Genomic DNA, 19,305 nt, shown 5'->3' on the forward strand with positions numbered 1-19,305 from the left:
CCGCCGCCGGAACCAACATGGCTGCCGCGCGGCGCTTCCGCCCACAACCAAGATGGCCGCGGGGCGGGCGCGGCGGGCGGAAGTGACCCGGCCGAGGCTGACGGGGCCGTCATGGCGGCCGCGGCCACCTCCCCCGCGCTGAGGCGGCTGGACCTGCGCGACCCCGCGGCGCTCTTCGAGACCCATGGGGCGGAGGAGATCCGCGGGCTGGAGCGCCAAGTGCGGGCCGAGATCGAGCACAAGAAGGAGGAGCTGCGGCAGATGGTGGGCGAGCGCTACCGCGACCTGATCGAGGCGGCCGACACCATCGGCCAGATGCGCCGCTGCGCCGAAGGGCTGGTGGACGCCGTGAGGGCCACGGACCGGTACTGCGCGCGCCTCCGCCGCGCCGGCCCCGCCGCGCCCCCGCCGCCCGCGGCCCCGCAGGTCAGCGCCGGCCCCGCCCAGGACGCCCCCCGCGGCCCGCGCCCCCGGCCTCACCTGCCGGGCGGCGTCCTCCTCGGGAGACGGTCCCGGCCGCGTCCGCGGGAGCTGCCCCGACCTCCCGGCCTCGGCCCGCGCCCGCGCCCGGGGCTTCAGGTGCCGACACCCGGGCCTCCCGCGCGGCCGGCGGGCGCACTCCCCGGCCACGGCCCCCGACTTCTCCCCGCAGCGCGTTTCTCCCCGGACGCCCCACCCCGGTCGTTCATCCCTCGCCCCAACCTTACCCCCACCCTGACCCCAAGAATAACTTCCACAGCCCCCAAGAGCCGTTCTAGCCCTCCTTGGAGGAGAGAACCAGCCGCCAGCCCTCCCCTCTTAATGGGGGAGCTCTGTTGTTTTGGGGAGCTGAGGTGTCTCTAATCCCGTCACCCCAAGTGCTCGTTCCTCCAAACATGAATGATTTCCCTGGATGTGGGAGAACCGGCCCTGAGCACCTCCCACAGCTGGAGCAACATCTGGTGGCTAAAGGACGGTCCCCTAGGCAGCTCGCTCAGAGAGGGTTCGCGGCCCCCTCCCAGCTTTGACTTAATGAATGGCATTTGCAGCTTCCAACAGCAAAGGGAAGACTAGAAAAAAAAAATGTTTTGTTTTGTTTTTTAATACTCTGTTATGTTTTCAGACAGCTTTGATGATGGTATTAAAGCTAGGGCAGTTTATCCTAAGGGGTGAGTGTACAGTTGATCAGTTTTAATTCAGTGCAGCCCAGGAATGATTAGGAGCTCATTTCCTTTAGGCAATAGGAGACCTCCCCTGGCGTGCTCCAGCCAAACGTTATTATCATAAAGTGCATACCATCGATGTGAACCACCGTGTACATTTTTACACTTATGTTTGAAAGAGATTGCCTTTTTCTCTCATTGTCTGGTCATGTAGAAACTGGTTTTTCTAGCTGTCAACATTAGGGGTAACTATGTGATGTGGAATTAAAGCATACTTTCCCCTACTATATACTCTGACGGTTAAAGCCGGTGGTGAGCAGCGTGTGCTATGGAGACGTCACTGACAACCAGACTGTGCGAGGACCAGATTGAAGCTTTCCTCCCCGAGGGGCTGAGCTAATAGTGGAGTAGCCCTTAGGAACAACCGACAGGGTTGTGCAGCACCCCTGAGTCCCATAATTCAGCTCCACCGAACCTCGATGCCTTGCTGAGTGGCAAGGAATCAGGCTTAATGAAAGCTTTGTTGTACCCCCCACACTCCATACTTTTCCCCAAGCCTGCCGAACACCGACCTTGCTTTGGGTTGTTCTTCTGACTTAGTTTTGTGACTTACCTGCAGCCTCAGCAGCCGTCCCAGGAGAAGTTCTACAGCATGGCTGCCCAGATCAAGCTGCTCTTAGACATTCCCGAGAAAATCTGGAGCTCCATGGAGACCTCTCAGTATCTCCACGCCACACAGCTCTACCTGCTCTGCTGCCACCTTCACAACCTGCTCCAGCTGGACTCTTCTAATTCCAGAAACAGCCCTGTCCTCTCCCGATTCCCGATCCTCATTCGGCAGGTGGCAGCGGCCAGCCACTTCCGGTAAGTGAATCCGGCAGAAAGATCCCTGGTAACGATACTTCCCGCCACAATTTTATGGAATAGGTCTTCTTTCCTGTATACCAAGGTTCTTCTCCCAAGGTGGCCACTTCACTGCTGACCTTTGTCCTCGCTCTAGGTCCACCATTCTGCACGAGAGCAAGATGCTGCTCAAGTGCCAAGCTGTGTCTGACCAGGCCGTGGCGGAGGCCCTGTGCTCCATAATGCTCTTGGAAGAGAGTTCTCCTCGCCAAGCCCTCACAGACTTCCTGATGGCCAGAAAGGCAGCTATTCAGAAACTTCTCAACCAGCCACACCATGGTGAGTGTGACTTCTCTCCAAAATGTGTTTTTTTAAACATGGGAATGGAGAGGGATGAGCTCGTGGACGCTGAAGCATCCAGAGCATTCTTGGTTTTCTCACTAAAGGCAATTGTTTCAGAGGATGGTTTCTTCTAGGTACCGGGATCAAGACTCAGATTTGCTCCCTAGTGATGTTGCTGGCCACCACTTTGAACCAAGCTCATGCTCTTTTCTACACGCTACCAGAAGGGCTAATGCCAGACCTGTCTCTGCCGTGCGGCTTGCTCTTCTCAACCCTGGAGACCATCACAGGCCAGCATCCTACTGGTGAGCTCTTAGCTAACTTTTCTTTGTTTTTCTGGTTCATTCAACTGATATTTACTGCATACCTGCCCTCTGCCAGTGGCCGTGCTGGGCTTTGGGGATATAGCAGTGAATCGAACATTTTCCACCTTCATGGACCCACCTTCTTGGAGGTCACAGGCTAATGGTAGAGGTAGATACTGAACTCATAAATACTCAGATATCTGTTTAATATCAATATCGGTCATTGCTATCAAGGCAGAGTACAGATTAACTTAGAAGTATTGAAACATCAAGGTCAGAGACTTCCCTGAGGAAATGTTATTTAAATGGAGACCTGAAGGATGAGTTATGGGGGACGAAGGCCAGAAGATTTCCAGGCACAGGGGAGAGAATATGCAAAGGTCCTGAGGCAAGGAGGGCGTTGATACATTTGGGGAACAGGGAGAAAGCTGGTGAGCTAAGAGGTATTGGGTGAGGAGAAGAGTAGCACGAGAGACATGTCCAGTCAGGCAGATGTGACCAGATAATGCAGAGCCCTATGGGCTAGGCTAGGGAGTTAGGACTTTATCCAGAGTTGATGGTCCTTCATGTATGTTGAATGTGCTAAGTTCCCAAGCATCCTATACTTTTTTTTGGTAGTGTTTATCCCAATTGAAATGAAATGCAGTCGACTTTTATATGGCCCCATGGGGCAAGAGTGCATGCTGCAAGCTCACTTAGGAGTCCGTCCCCATGACCTAGGTGACAAACGGGGGCAGCAGAGATGGAGCTAATAGGACAACTCAGATGTCTGTTTAGGAGATGGCTGTGGATTGGCTCTTGAGGGAGTAGAACAGGTGTCCAAGTTTGCTAGAAACATCGCTGGTTTGGAAGGGCAGTTCACATGCTGTATGATGACGGCTGACTGGAGTGGGAATGTGGCAGAGTGGCGGCAACTGAGGGCCAGAAAGAGCACGAGAGGTCTGGCCAGTCACACCTGGGGTGTCCACATGCAGCTACTGTTGGAAGCCTTGGGATGGATGACAGGACTCAAAGGTCAGACAGAGGAGACACAGCCAGAGGTGGAAGGAAACAGCACACGGGGTGACACACAAAGCCATTTCAGAGACATGTGCTGTAGAGGACCGTGTTTGGCTTACTCTGTCTTCCAGCTAGAGTCCCACCTCCTTAGCTTTGGTTTCCTTCTTGTGCTTACAATTCAGACTTCTCTCCCTTCCGCCACTTGTTTCTCCTTCCCCTCGCCTATTCCCTCCATCCCTTTCCACCCTGCCCTTTGCCAGCAGGATGGCCGGAGGTGGAGGGAAGCTGTCACTCTCCGAGGAGGGGCCCTGCACTTAGTCTGTACTGTCCTTTTTCCTCCTTTTTCAGAGGCCCACTCTGACCTGCCCAGAGGAAGATTCACGTCAATTCTGGAAACTTTCCTAAGGTCTATTTTTCAATAAGCCATTCAGAGAATGGCCCTGATGACTCTCACTTGGCCTTCTCTTAGGGAGGGGCGCCGGGGTTCTGCAGGAGGAGATGAAGCTCTGCCGCTGGTTCAGACACCTGCCGGCATCGGTCGTGGAGTTCCAGCCAGCCCTCCGCACGCTGGCGCATCCCATCAGCCAGGAGTACCTGAAAGACACGCTGCAGAAATGGATCCACATGTAAGTAGCCAGAGCTTTCCTGAGGCTGGCAGCAGCCCAAGAGGAACAGGCCAGTCTTCTGGATGACTCTCTGACACCGCCCTCTGCATGGCCACTTGCTCGGTGCCATGACCATGACCATGTCCATGGCAAGTTAGCCCCACGGTGGGAGGAGCTTTTCTTCCAGAGTATTATGTAGAGCATTTCAAATTCTCTTTATGTCAAAGTTATGCCACTCATAAACTTTTATTTAGTGGTATCTGAAGCCTTTCTGTGGGGCTCTAGACTTCCTTCTAGATTCCTCAGGGAAGCAAGGGCAGGCCTGGTGAAGCCAACCCTCTCCCCAGTCCAGCTAGAACTGCTGGGTTATACGTTTATATATATTGGGGCTCAGAAAGAGTTGGCAAGTGGAGTCCTGCTGCTTTTCTTAATATAGTTGTAAGGCCCCATGAGTCTGATGGGGCTCAAGGAAAATAATTTGGTTGCAGGTGTAATGAAGACATAAAAAATGGGATCACCAACCTGCTTATGTACGTGAAAAGCATGAAGGGTCTGGCAGGGATCCGGGATGCCATGTGGGAATTACTCACTAACGAGGCCACCAACCACAGCTGGGACGTGATATGCCGGCGGCTGCTGGACAAGCCACTCCTGTTCTGGGAGGACTTGATGCAGCAACTCTTCCTTGACCGACTACAGGTGAGGGAGACGTCACACGACCCTGTTGTGTCTTGGCCAGTCCCTATGTGAGCTCCTGACAGTCCCTATGTGAGCTCCTGACTGTCCGGTCTGTCTGCCCTGCTGACGTACTCCAGGGGCAGCACTTCTGGGTCAGGAACCACAGAGGAGCCGAGATCCGGACTCCAATGCTGGGAGAGTCGAGGCCTTCAGGTGGTTGGGCTCAGTCCTGTCCGTCAGTGCTTACTCGTTCCTGCCCGCCACTGCCAGCCCTCCAGGCGTGATGGAGAGCATCTGGCTGCTGGGGTAGAGAGCCACTTAGTGCACATTGGGAGCTTTTTTGAAAGAAACTGGATTAGAAGTCCTCTCTCCTTCTCTTGTAGACTCTGACAGAAGAAGGTTTTGCCTCCATCTCCAGTAGTTCCAAAGAGCTCCTGATGGCCGCTCTGCAGGAACTTGAAAGCAGCACCAGCAGCTCCACTCCAAATAAGCACCTCCACTTTGAGCACAACATGTCTCTCTTCCTCTGGACTGAGAGTCCTAACGACCTGCCTTCCGATGCTGCCTGGGTCAGCGTAGCCAACCGGGGTCAGCTTGCTGGAAGTGGGCTCTCCATGAAAGCTCAAGCCATCAGTCCGTCCGTCCAGAGCTTCTGTGTTGCCCTAGATTCCAAGCTGAAGGTTATGCTGGATGACCTCCTGGCTTACCTCCCCTCTGGTGACCCGTTGCTGCCCAAGGACACCTCCCCCGTGCAAGCCAAGAACTGTGCCTTCGACAGATACTCCGATGCCGGGACTGTGCAGGAGATGCTGCGGGCCCACTCGGCGGCCTGCATCCTGCACATCACAAACTGCATCCAGGCAGAGCTGCAGCGCATCGAGGAGGTGGTGCAAGGGCAGCAGGACGTCCTCCGTGGCGTCAAGCTGCACGCCGTCCTTTTCATGGCCAGACTCTGCCAGTCACTGGGAGAACTGTGTCCCCACCTGAAGCAATGCATCTTGGGAAAATCAGGGAGTGCCGAGAAACCAGCAAGGGATTCCTGGGCTCTGAAAAAACAAGGGAAGGGGAAAGCTCAGGAAATGGTTCCCATGCAGGCCAAGTGGCAGGAAGTCAAGGAGCTGCTCCTCCAGCAGAGCGTGATGGGCTACCGGGTGTGGAGCTCCGCAGTGGTGAAAGTGAGTGACACGCGATCCTTGCTGAGATCCCCGTTGCGTCTCACTTTTCCCATAGTCCAGTCTTGCCAGCCATCATAGGGCCTCTGAGTAGTCGGGACATACCAATCCCTGCCTTATACAGTTACTTTGCCTTATCTCTCTCAGATCACACAAAGATGAAAAACCTCTCCATTCATTTTAGCCTCGATTTTATAGACAAAACCTGGATTTTTTTCCCTTCCATCTAATAAGAATGAAAGATTTTCTTCTTGGATGGTAATTCCTGCTCTTAAACTTTAACATCATGTTCCCCTTATAGTCTCCACTGGTATATAAGAGGAGGCCCTTGACATCTGTGGGGTGGTCAGCAACAAGACCCCGGTCATCAGCCAGAAGAGCGGCGTTTGCATTCACCATCCCACGCGAGATCTAAGCCTCTGAAGCTGACCTCAGGGCTCTCCTGGGGTTTGAAGCAAACACTGCAAAGGATCTGAGCGGCCTGTGTGGACCCTTGTCTTTCATTACCAGGTTCTGGCTCATGGATTCACCCAGTCGTTACTTTCAGATGACGCAGGTTCAGTCCTGGCCACGGCTACCAGCTGGGATGAACTAGAAATTCAGGAGGAAGCAGAGTCTGGCAGCAGTGTCACCTCCAAGATCCGACTCCCAGCACAGGTGAGCTGGTGCCACCCGCCACTGAGGGAGGCCCTGGGCTGGACGAGGGAACGGGCTCTTTGGAAGGGAAGGCTGGAAGGTCGCCTCCTGGCCGACTTTGGGCAAGAGCTGGACAGTGTTTGTTTCTAAGCTTGTGCGGTGGGGCGCCGCATGCATCTGTTCTCCGGGCCCTGGAAGGGGCTGGTGGCCGGGCTGGGCACGTCGCCCAGTGGAATAAATGGGTCTGCCCTCACCGCTACTCATGTAGCGCAGGCGAGGCGACACTCGGCATTCCTTTTTTTTTATTTATAGCCATCCTGGTATGTACAGTCCTTCCTGTTTAGTTTGTGCCAGGAAATTAATCGGGTTGGAGGCCATGCCTTACCAAAGGTGACACTGCAGGAGATGCTGAAGAGCTGCATGACTCAAGTAGTAGCTGCCTATGAGAAATTTTCAGAAGAAAAACAGATTAAGGTAGGTGTCTGACATTTTTCTTCCATTAAAAACAGAAATAAAAATCTTAGGTTTCCTTGGATCTGAGTAGTTAGCATCAAGGATTACACGCGTAGATCACTCAGTCAGGCTCTCTGGTCGGGAGTAACTTCGGCCCTGAGTTTAATCACACCCTTTCTCCAGGGTCGAGCAGGTCTTTCCTACACAGGCAGCTCTAAGTGCTGAGGGTGGAAGCTGCAGTCAGAGGCCTGGCTTCTGGCTGCAGCACCCACACGGGCCGCGCTTACTGCGTGGTTTGGGCAAATCATTCACCTGTTTCCTTGGCATCAGATGTGACCATGTGGGCACCGCTCAGGGGGCATGAGGAGGTTCAGATGATGCAAAGCACGGCGCCCTGCCCAGATACTCCTTTAAGGGATTGCTCACCTCTGCCCCCACACCTCCCTTCTCCTTCTGTGTGTAGTTTTGTGAAGCACTCTGCCCTGTTTACCTTCCCAGCTCTTTAGTAATGTTTTTAAGACAGGACCAACTCCTGTAGTTAGAAACAATTCAGGTAAATCTCTCCCGAGAATCCTCAAAAATCTCTCCCTCACACTTTTTTTCCTTTAAAATGACCACTTACAGCATCCCGAGCTGCTTCAAAGGGCCAGGTCTCTTTCCTGTTAGGCTATCAGTCTCGTTTAACACCCAGTTTCTAATATAACCTGTTTCTTGTTGTGAGATCTAACTGGCCTTAGGAATATGAAAGCTTCTACCTCCCTCTGAAATAACAAGCTGTAATGCAACCCAAACCTGAGCTGTTAGGCTCATATAACAAGTTATCTCCTGTATAACAATGGGCGGGACTGGGAATTCATTTGCAGAGAGAAGGTGCATTTCCAATTACCCAGAACCGCGCCCTGCAGCTGCTTTATGATCTGCGTTACCTCAACATTGTCCTGACAGCCAAGGCTGAGGAGGTGAAAAGCGGCCGAAGCAAACAGGACTCCAGGTACCATCACTCTCCGGGCTCCCCCAGTGCAGACTCTTCTAAATGCAAGGAGCCCCTTTTCTGGGCGCTGCAGAGCCAGCCTCTGACCTCCCGTTAGTGGTTTGTTTTAAACGTTCTGCTAGATGACCACACCAGCAGTGGCCGCCTGCCGGACACATACCGTGATCGAGCACAGCGGGTGACTCCGTCCTCTCTTCTCAGTCAGCCCCGCAGCTACTGGGTGTCATTTGAGCTACTTCTGGAAACAATGTGTGGGGAGGAATGGACTTAACTAAGCTACCCCTTCAGGTCGGAGTGCTTGAGGACAACTATGCACCGTGATCAGTGACAGGATATGCTCAGTCAGCAAACAGTTTAGGAGAATAAACCCAACTCCAGGATTTCTAAAGCGTTAAAATTCCCTAAGGTTGAGCTTTGTCCTAAAAAATGTGACTCGCCCTGACCCTTTTCCAGAATTGAGAAAGTGGCTGACTACTTAGAAGCACTCATTGATCCCTTTGACCTGGATGTCTTCACACCCCACCTCAACAGCAACCTTAACCGCCTGGTGCAGCGAACTTCGGTAAATGGGGGCGCGCACGGTGTCAGTGAAGGGCTCAAGGTACAGTCAACCTGCCCAGCACTGCAGGCTGCAGGAGGCAGTGCCAGGAGGGGCGGAGACACCAGCGGCCCGGTTTAGTTCTAAGGGCTAAAAGGGGATCAGATAAAATCTCATGTGCTCAGACAGCCAGGATCTGACTCCTCGGGTGATGGAGAGGATCAAGGCCACAGAAAGAAGGATAAGAAAAGCTATGACTGAGATTCTGACTTGGGTAGAGAGAAAAGTAATTTTGAAGTACTGACTTCCTCAAGTAAACACTCCCCAAAGGGAAGGTTAGACGCAAAGCAGTGACTAACCGAAATGATTTTCTGATCTGTCAGGTTCTGTTGGGCCTGGTCAGCGGTACGGAGAACCAGTTCACCCCCAGGAGCAGTGTGTTCAACTCCCAGGAACCCCATAACATCCTGCCGCTGGCATCGAGTCAGATCAGGTAATGAGGCTAAGGGCTTTTCGGTAGGCCCTGAAGGTTCCTGTTCGTGCTACTGAAACTCCTTCGTCTTTGTCTTGGAGGTTTGGACTTCTTCCACTGAGCATGACCAGCTCCCGGAAGGCTAAGTTAACCAGAAGCATCGAAACGAAAGCCCAGGTTAGTGAGACTGCGAGATTCATCCCTGTGGGTCCTGTTCCCTACTCCCCAAAGCACCCGTCCGCACCCTCTAAATAACTGATAAGCATCGAATGACAATGCACTAATGCTGCTTTTAATGGCGGCGCAATACAGAAGTACAAGGTTTTACTAGCTTGAGCTAATAGAAGTCCTAGATCGAGATGCCCATTTACACTATCAGGTAGCCTCCCAACAGAAACGCATCTCGGGCTGCCAAGCTGTAGAAAATGAGCAGGACAGGATGGAGATGATCTCTTGTTCTTAGTAGGGGAAAAGGGTGAACCGCTAACCCCAGCACTGTGGTTGTACTTATTTGGAAAAAGAGTCTGTTTCGGTGCTGGTTTCTTCTTCTTCTTGGGTGGGGGGAAAAGGAAATTTGCTGTCTCAAGTTTTACATTTTCTTGTCAATGCACATTTTGTTTCAGTCGGCTGCCATCCAGTAGCCTGCAGGAGTCCTGGGTATTTCTGAGTCGTGTTGTGTGTGTGTGTGTCATTTGAGAGTTCCAACGGCCCGTCTTCTTACAGCATTTAGTTGTGGTTTGCTTTACGGGTAGACCAAGCATTAGCAGTGTGTCCTTCCCACCTCCTGCCATCACACCCATTAAGATCCAAAATCCTTGTCAAACATCTGGTTTTAAGCTTGGGAGATGGTACTGACAAGTTCTTGCACGAACCCCCCACTCCGCAAGCATGGGCCTGTGCTGCAGCTTGCCCTCGCGAGTCTCCATCGCTACGTGGAGTAACTGCCTTTTTCATTCACAGTAGAGGAAGCAACCATGGAAAAGGAGGCAGCAGGATGTCTACCTCTTTCCTCTGACAGTCCTCACCTTCCAAGTTCAGTTCTGTCCCATGTCCTTTTCAAGCCTTGGCAAAGAGCAGTTTCCTCACTAGCGCTCTGTGCTGCCTCAGACGGGCTTGGTGTGCTGGCTGGACCGAGTGGCGTGGAGGGGCGGGCAGCGCGGCGGGGGCACTCGGCTCGACTCTAAGGCACTTTCCTCTACATGCAACGGCAGGTCATCCCCCCGGAACCATCCCGAGCAGATCCTGGCTCCTTGTTCAGACAGTTTGTCAGTGAAGATGAGGACGCGTCTACACCTTCATTATTTAAACTCGGTTGGCTCTCTAGTATGACTAAATGACATGGGCGCATAGCCGTCTCTCTCTGAATAAACTCTGTTATTTCTCCCAGAGGGGCTTTAATCATTTGTCTCTAAGCCACAGCAGTCTTTTCGGTTTCCATGGTAGAACACAGCCCCCTGGTCACTTTACACGTCAGGTCAATCCTTGTCCAGTCATTTCACAATACTTGAGACGCAGCCATCATTCAAACCTGCGCTGTGCCGGCATCCATCCACGCCTGGGTCTCAGCACACCCCGGTGGGGTTATCAAGGGGATCACAGAAGCTGCTGGTATCGTTAAGTTTGTGAGTAAAACCAAAGTCACTGGGTAATTCTGGACTTCTGTAACTCAGCACTGTCTCCCGAGTCTGAGATGTAGGCTCTGGAGGAACGACATAGCACAGGTTACGTGGCACACAAGAGTCTGAAAGACATTCTCTCTGGAAATACACGTACGTGACAGAGCGAAGGCGGTTATTAGGGAAGGTGCTTCACTTGCACAGTCCGGCGTGGGTCTGACTGTTCCCTGTCACAGAGCGAGGACTTGCAACAGATGTCTACATACTAAGAGGTAGTATGGCAGTTAATTTCAGTGCAAGACTGAATCAAGCTTTCTATATTTTGGAAAAAAACTTATGTTTTTTCATGGAAACTAGATACTCTTTACTAGTTTATTGAATTTTAAAAAATTGAAGATCCCGCATTTTTAAAAGGCCCTTTTACATAAAGTAGAATTTCTAATTGACAGATTCGAAAATCAATCTGGATTGGACAAACTATGAATTCAACACACAGATGAGATTTCCTCTTACCATTACCTTGACATGGATTTGATACCCACCCTTAAAAGAATCCTATAAAAAATTGCTTCAAAGCCCCTTTGAAATTGCAATAGTGCAGCAAAACCACAAGTAAACAACTGCCTGTTAACCTGTTATTTCAAATATAGACTGAAAAGCCAACAGGCATTTTTTTTGTGCAATTTTTTAAAACATTGTAAGTTGAAGTATCAAATCTGCACAGCGCTGTCCCTTCACAGAAGGCAAGAAGCTGCCAGCGTGTCATGTTGGAGGCCGTCCTCGGTGCTGTAGGCTATGAAAGTGGGCCTCCTTCAGGGTCTGGTTGATGTGGAAGTAAGGGCCTTGGCATAGTGCAGACTGCTCGGGCACGGGTTGAGGGGTGTTGGGGCTGGATGCGGCGACAATCTGGTTTAAGCTGCTTTCTGGCCCACTGGCCCTGTCCGGGCTGTTGATGCTGCTGCTGCTGCTGCTGCTGCTCCCGCCACTGTCGCTGCTTGACGACTGGGAGAAAAAGAAAACGGTCATGATGAAGCAGTTTTACTGTAGTTTCATTTGCAATACACTTTTAAAGACTGTCTCCTACCCGGGTTGAGGAATACCAGCATCAACCAGGTATCATCTATGCTATTTCTTTCTATCCTCTCAACCAGCCAAGGCAAGGGGGGAGACTATCCCACCGCACATTCCTGGGAAGTGGCAGAGGCTGACTCAAGACAGGCTTCTGACTGCAAACCCTTCCAACTCCATCTTAATTCCTTACCCATTTTCTCTATCTGCTTTTATAACATCTAATATTGTTCCAATAATTTTCAATAACCACACAAGGAAGTTCTCAGTCTCCAAGGAAAAGTGCCAGTTGTTGGTATGGGGTATAAAAAGGGTATAGTCATAATAAAGTGGGTTCCAGGCACAAGTTAAAATAAAAATATAGGGCCTCCCTGGTGGTGTAGGGGTTAAAGTCTCAGCACTATCAAGCTATCTATCGCCAGCCACAGCGCAAGAGTTTGATCCTGACATGGAGCAAACCCACATAGCGCAGGAGACCTCTCCTTTCTCACCCATGGCTCCCCTCAGCAATATATTTCAGTAGATCCACCTGTTCTGCCCCCCACTCTGTCTCTGGTGAATCCTCCTTCCCCCACACCTCAGGCCTAGACCCCAGTTCTTACAAGCATCAATAAAGAAAGAATAGTAAAAAAATAAAATAAGAAGCTGTGACAATATCTTGGTTCTCATATTTGATACAAAATGGTGTTCTCTGAATGCAGGGCCCATACCCTGAAAAATACTCCTACTCCTAATAAAGTTGTATTAGCATTTCCTCTGCTTGCTAAGTGTATGTGCATGCATAATTTTTTAAACATAATTAACAGGGCTTAGTTACCTTGAAGAAGCTAGTCAGCGATCCCTAATATCAGATTACTCAGAAATCCTCCTCACAGTGTCAGGATTCTCAGAAGGGAGGGCAATAGGGATCCATTTCAAATTATTTTATAATTTTAACATTGCTTTTCTAAAAATGACAACCCCAATAACTTTATTAGCTATCTCTCCTATTTACATCTCAACACAATATTGTCCTGGAAAGAATCAATGCAGGAGACCATTTACTAATAATGATCTGGCATGTAATTATTTTTTTTTAAGCCTTTTGATAAATCCAGATTTACATTTCCTTAGACAAAGACAGTGGTTTTTGAAATGGTTGTTTACAGCTAACTAAAATCTACACATGAGGGAAAAAGAGTGGAAAGAAAGTAACCAGTTACGTTAGAATGGAGGAACTATAGTTGCATATTTTTTCCTGCCCTTTAGTATAACTTTTCTGCCATGTGGTTAGATATTGTCACTATACAAATCTATAAACCAAGTTTCCAGGTAGATACTGGATTTTAAAAAATTCATTTGCATATTCTGATCAAAAATGATACCTAACTCTGTACATATATAACATAGCTGAAAACAGCAAAGAACGCAATATTCATAGAAAGTACCCACTGTTAAAACTTACTCCAAGAAGCACCATGGGCCTAAGCTCCTTGGGAACCACTTCGCAGGTCACATATCCCACTGCCCATTTAGTAGATGACCCATCTATTTTTCTAACCAGAAAAAAAAAATCATGAAGGCATTCTAATGGGCTGAATAAAGTCAGATGGCAGGATCAAGCAGCAGTGGCAATTAAACTTACTTACAGACTTAAGAGGTCAAAGCCAATTTAAAAAGAAAGACTGCTTTCCATAAAAACCTCTCCTGACCTACAGTGTGACCTGCCAGAACTGCCTCTGGTCGGCGGCAGGCAGGGAGGGGATGAGTATTCAGCAAGCAGGTCACTACACTAGATTGGAAACCCACCGCGCAGAGCACTCTGTTTCCTCTTAGTCTGTTTTCTTTACTGTTTTTCGTTACCGGTACTGTCTGAAAATTAAGGCAAGAACTAGAATCAGTTTCTAATAAGTCAAATTTTCCATGTCTATAGAATATGCTTATTTTATACTAAATTGCAAAGGTATATACTATTCAGCAAAAAGTTATTTAAAATAAACAGGCTGGAAAAGATTTCTGTACAATAACTGGAAAATTACGGGCGTGGGGACATATATACCTGTGATTTCTAATACATTTTTAAAGCCTTATAACTCAACTTTGTAGAGACATGTATAAAAACGTTTAGGGTGGCTTGTTTATAATAGCTAAAAATGGGTAAACAACCTAAATGTCTAACAATAGGGAAGTTAGTTAAATAATACATCTATAAAAAGTACAAAAAATAAAACATAATCCATAAAAGTAAAATTCTATCCAGCTGCAAACAATGATAAATATGTATGTATACCAAAAAAGAAAAAGGTCCTTATCTTTTTTCACAAGTTTCAAAACAGTATGTATGATACATCAGCTGGCTTTAAAGATGTTTTTCTTCAGCGTGTGTGTGTATTTATACGTACACCAAAATAGAATTTGGACCTTCTAAGTTTTAAAAATATCTTTATCTTCTATAACTTCTTCAACCAATATTTCTTTTGAAGGAAAAAAATAACCTGTTAAGGGAACCAAAGAATGCTACCACATGACATGCCCAGTTTAAAACCAAGCTTTCTGTTCCCGAACTCCAGGGTTAAACTGAAAAGCAGCTGAGGTAGGCAGCAGGGTCAGGAGTGTGGCCACTGACTGCCCAGGTTCAAATCTCCAGCTCAGCAATTAGCTCGAGTTCATTAAAATCACAGATTCTATATGTCACTTACCTTGGACCAGGGTGTTGCTTGCTGGGATATACAGTTATCAATCCCCATGTAAGTGAAGAGTATAGAGCTATAAAATCTTATGTAAATTGTATCTTATATAAGAAAAAGTTTTTTGAAAACCTACATTGCTGTAAGGAAAAAAAAATCACAGTTCTGTTTGTTGTACAGATTAAATAAGGTAACATAAAAGCTGTCCCACAAATTATAACCATTACCATTTGAAAAACTCATCAAAATTTTTGTAAGGTAAATGTTACTATCTCTTTTGTTTTATGCCTATGAGGAAACAAAGCCCCAGATATGTATGTATTTATGTATGTATGTATGTATTTGCCAAAGATCTGAAGTTGAGCTTGAAGTCCTGACCTGTTGAATGTCAGTTTTCTTCATTCCAAGAGAAAAATTCTAGTGTGGACTTTTACAAAAGCTGGGCGGGACTGAATGAAGAGTTTAGAGTAAAGCCTGCTCTTTTCTTGCATTTTAAAGCCTGGGAAAAGTGCTCAAATGATTCAAGTGTTTTAGTTAAAAATATTCACAGAAAATTCAAATTTGAACATATGCAATTTAAAAATCCTGTAATGACGTAGGAAGGAAGGACAGTAACAAGAAGGGGAAACCGCATTTTTGCTTCTGTGCACTGCAAAGGGAATATTTTGTTGTTTCAAATTTGTTTAGAATTGGTGCTTTTCAGACGGCGGCTTACTGGATGATACTACAAAATAGATAATAAGACACTGTATGTCGCTGGCTGCACACGTTACATGGTCTAACAAGGAAACCCCCACGTTGCCCAATTTCTATGGGCAACAACAAAACGCTACTACAAAATGGGTCGGTCCTCAGTTACTACTAACTTAAAGACTGAGACTTTAAAAATACACATTGTCAGTAAGCTATCAGAAGACTGCTTGGCTTCCCTTAAAACTAGTTTAAAAACATCTGCAACTGCTCAGTGTATTTGCTGGCATTGAACAGGCCAACGCTACATTTTAACTTTAGCCTATAAGAAGCCAGTGAATGCACTCTATGTGTTATTTTAATAGCCACATAAAACATTACGTATATAACACTGTCATCAAAGGCAGGGCAGTACCTCTCTTTCAAAGTCATTCTGGTTCCTGTTTCCTGCCAGTTCAGACCAGTCCAGTCTTCTCACTGTCAGGAGGCTGAGGGTCTCCAAACCAAGGGCGAAACCCACTTGGTGGGCAGCAGCCAGCACAGGAGAAGTATGTGAAACGGGAAAGGGTAATTGTTTTATGAGGCTTTTTGATTACTCACAAATAAATTTGGTGTGTACTGGGTCACAAAATAAAACCATTTCTCTGGGCAAGTCAAAAAAGTTTGAACTGTAATTGGTCCTGGAACTGTCAGCCACCAAAGGGTCAAATTTATGGAATAAAGGAGGAAAGACTGTTACTTCAAACCCTGAAGGCATAAAATCAAATTTTAAATTTTTATCAGTGCCTCAAGATAGAACACAGAAGTAAATCATTTTGCCCATAAAGCCAAAACCCCTGAGACAGGAAAAAAGTTTCCTTTCCCCCACACAGGGGAGCTTTTCAGGCGGAACTGCCACTGGGCAGCACGTGATCTCGGTAATTACAACCCCTAAGCCAGTCCCCAAGTATCTACCTGGTTACGCCTGTTCTTCAAAAGACAGCAAATGTCTGCCAGAAGAGAATCAAGAGTCCCAAAACTCTTCAAACTGGAATCCTATTCCCTAGAGAGACTACTCATGGGACAGGCTATTCAAATTAAAGTTACAAAGTTCATTCGCTAAGTTTTCAGTTTAGGCTTAGTGCTAACATCTGAACCGGGTATCGTCAAGACAAATCCCTCCACAAATCTGTGTAACATGAGCAAAATAAAGTTACATGTACGGTGATTCTGTGAAAAGCAGCGCTCTAAACAATACACAAAGGTGACTCCTAAGATTGCTGTGGTGAAGGCCTGTGTGAGTCTGTGTGAAAAGAGAAGGCTCAAGGTTAGTGCAGGCTAATAAATCCTACCGTGCCTCTGGGTAACTGCACATGTGTGGCCTGGCTAGACCCAGAAGGGAACTCTGACAGTGCACTCTATTTTGGAATCTCCTGGGGGCAACTCAAAAAACGTGTGTGCCAGGCAGCACCCCCGCCCCCACCCGGGGAGAACCTGGCTCAAGGAGACAGGTTGTTCTGCCATCCAAGCACCATCCAAATGTGTGTGTGCGGCTGCTGTGTGTGTGGAGGCATTTCACTGGGGCTGTGTGATCATTCAATAGGCATTAACTGAGCTTAATCACAAGTACGGTGGCAATACCAGGGTGGCCATGGGTGAGGACAGCGCCCAGCCACCCCAGTGACAGGAACCCAGCAGCAAATGCCAATGGAGAAAACTGGGAGCGACTCCATGATGTGAATGGTGTCTGAACTGGGCCTAGAAGGATGAAGGATTTTAATAAGCAGGGTGTGACAAACTGGGAAAACAGGAAGATCAAAACTGGCAGAATGTCTTGGGGAGGAAAAGTTAATAGTGTGGGGTTGGATCTAGTCCAGGAAGTTAGTGAGAGAAAAGGCACAAGAGACATGACGGCTAGGCTATTCTGGGCCCCGGGTCCGAGCATGTAAGGCATGCTGAGAGCTGTGCTGCGGAGTGAGGATGCTGGGTGAGTACAGGAAGAGGACTGGAGCAGGGGCCGCTGGGGAAGGTCTCTGAGACATCCAGAGGGGAGCAGGCCTGCAGGAGGACTGTGGAAAAGTAATAAAGGGGCGGATACGTCACATCCCAGAGGAGATGAAGGAGACACCCAGGCTGCCTGAGCCCTCAAGTCAATGTTTGGCAAACAGTGGCTGCTTGGTGCATGTTTGCTGAATGGAAGATCACTGGTGAGCGTGGAGGAAAGTTCTAGCTGACTCAAGGAGGAAGCCAGGATGGGAGGAGGCAAGGCAGTGGTGGAAAGAGCAAAAGGAGAAAGTACACAGTAAGCAAAGCAGAAATCAGGCAGAAAGGAAATTAGTCAGGAAGGGAAAAGAGAACTTACTGGGCCGGTGGAAAGAACTACTGCGGAGGAAGACTGCGGAGGAAGACCAGGAGCTTTCAGGAGCCCCGAGACAAAGGACAGTAGATGAAGAAAGGCAGAGGGACGCTCCACTCTCCTCGGCAGCAAGGGAACTTATACAGAAATTGTGAAGCAGAGGACAGCAAGAAGGACCCAGGGCCCTCGTCCACAGGGTTCACATGATACACCAGAGGCAAAGACTGCTTGGTCCCTTGATTTTAATTTGCAGGGTATGAAGTCAGTGGAAGGGGCAGCCCAAGCCCATGAATACCCACGGTCGAAAGGCAACAAGACTACTCTGCTAATAACATTTAAAAGCCCAGGCAGAAATATCAATCGCTGAGTCTATTTCATAAAAACAGAACTAGCTACTAAGTGTGTATCTGCTACCTAGAGGTGTATGCTTTCACTTGTTAATTAGAAAGCAAATCAATAGCTTATTTTATTTTCTTTCAAGGCCTAGCTTTCCCCTTAACCTCTACTTCCCCATTCCGTGGTGCCTTTAATTGATGTGTGCCTCAAAAGAAAAGAGAAATCTCACTCACTGCAGACACTCCATCCCTGCTGGTGATCAAGTTCAAGCCAATGCAGAATGTGGACTCCGTGCAAGAGGTGGCCCCAGCCTCACAGCAGCTACTGTGTAGACCTGCACTTCCAAAGTGCCAGTCACTTCAGAGAGGCCCAGGTCTACTAACAGCAGTGAGCGAGCATAAGATTCCAAATGATGGTGGTGGGCTACTTAAGGCCACTGAGAAAATGCAGGTGGCCCATTTTGTGTGTCAGGGACAAAAAGGCATCTCCATTCTGTGCCTTAGTTTCCCTAAGAGGAAGCTGGACTGCGTAACAGGTTGCAAGTAGCTTCCCAACTAAAATATTCTTTTTTCTCTCCTTCATTTTGTTTAAATTTCAACAGGCCAGGGCCTCCCCTGGTGGCGCAGCGGTTGAGCGCTGGGCTGCGAAGCTGCCTGCAGCCTCTGCAGCACCGGTTCGATCCCCGGCTGCCGGCGAGGGTCCCACATGGCACAACAGACCTCTCCTGCCGCGCCCACTGCTCCCCTCAGCAGTGTATTTCGTCAGTCTGCCTGTTCTGTTTCCCACTCTGGCTCTGGTGAATTTTCTCACCCTCCCGTGCCTCTGACTGTACCCAGTGCTTGTATAAATAAATGAATCTTTAAAATAAAAAATTTTCAACAGGCCAAAAAAAAAGAAGAAAAAAAAACCAAAACACCCAAAACTGCCACCTGTAGAAAAACACACGCATGCCTGGCTCCTCCTTATGACACACCTCACACTCAGTCTGCAACGACTTGCAGCACCCAGGGGTGCAGTGAGCTGATAGGACATAACACAAACATTTCAAGGGCTTAAACTGTGAGCAAAGTTCTCAACACCGACAAAACAGCTCACACTAACTTTTGAAAGCCTGTTCCTCCATTTTTAATGAACCTTTTTAGAAGTTAATTGCAACACACAACCCTAACTGTTTTACCCAAAACGGAGTCCGCCATAGCAGTTCTGTCTCTCAGGATGCACCTGCTCCCACAGGACAGGTTAAAGAGGAGAATGGGCAAAACTCAAAAGCCTTAAGATACCTTTAAAAAAAATTTACACTAAATATTCCCATTGTCATTTAAATTTGCGCTATTTTTAAAAATCACCTAATATTCAGTTCATTCTGATCCAAGGGTTTAGAGACTTCTCAATGTAGTGAGTGACACACGCATTCTCAT

General features: G+C 48.3%; 2 protein-coding genes across 5 annotated transcripts in view; one reads left to right on the top strand and one right to left on the bottom strand.

The window, feature by feature from the left end:
• COG1 (component of oligomeric golgi complex 1) lies at positions 1-10,558 on the top strand. Its single transcript, XM_037494192.1, has 14 exons — positions 1-426; positions 1,762-2,006; positions 2,143-2,324; positions 2,462-2,632; positions 4,101-4,257; positions 4,725-4,935; positions 5,298-6,089; positions 6,597-6,743; positions 7,035-7,196; positions 8,039-8,166; positions 8,620-8,728; positions 9,088-9,197; positions 9,278-9,353; positions 10,388-10,558. Exons 1-14 carry the CDS (start codon positions 112-114, stop codon positions 10,511-10,513), a joined length of 2,931 nt encoding a protein of 976 aa, XP_037350089.1. The 5' UTR covers positions 1-111; the 3' UTR covers positions 10,514-10,558.
• FAM104A (family with sequence similarity 104 member A) overlaps positions 7,774-19,305 on the bottom strand; it is a 21,217-nt gene continuing 9,685 nt past the window's right edge. For 2 of the 4 annotated variants that reach the window (XM_037494199.2, XM_037494197.2), the window contains 2 exons: positions 13,649-13,711; positions 7,776-11,794 (listed from right to left, as the gene is read on the bottom strand). In XM_037494199.2, the coding sequence (XP_037350096.1) occupies positions 11,555-11,794; positions 13,649-13,711 (303 nt within the window). In that variant the 3' untranslated portion in view covers positions 7,776-11,554. Of the gene's footprint in view, positions 11,795-13,648; positions 13,712-19,305 lie in introns of all 4 variants that reach the window. The other 2 variants (XM_037494196.2, XM_037494198.2) reach the window with 2 other exon arrangements.

The sequence above is a fragment of the Talpa occidentalis genome, unplaced genomic scaffold (genome assembly GCF_014898055.3).
Source record: "Talpa occidentalis isolate TD23 unplaced genomic scaffold, MPIMG_talOcc4v2.1 talOcc4.7, whole genome shotgun sequence".
NCBI classification, from domain to species: Eukaryota; Metazoa; Chordata; class Mammalia; order Eulipotyphla; family Talpidae; genus Talpa; species Talpa occidentalis.

Excerpts from the sequence above, each read along its gene's own strand:
- COG1 (XM_037494192.1), top strand. The coding sequence starts at position 112 with ATGGCGGCCGCGGCCACCTCCCCCGCGCTGAGGCGGCTGGACCTGCGC. Across the intron at positions 9,198-9,277 it reads CTGGCATCGAGTCAGATCAG|GTTTGGACTTCTTCCACTGA; the intron begins GTAATGAGGCTA and ends TTTGTCTTGGAG. Across the intron at positions 9,354-10,387 it reads GCATCGAAACGAAAGCCCAG|GTCATCCCCCCGGAACCATC; the intron begins GTTAGTGAGACT and ends ATGCAACGGCAG.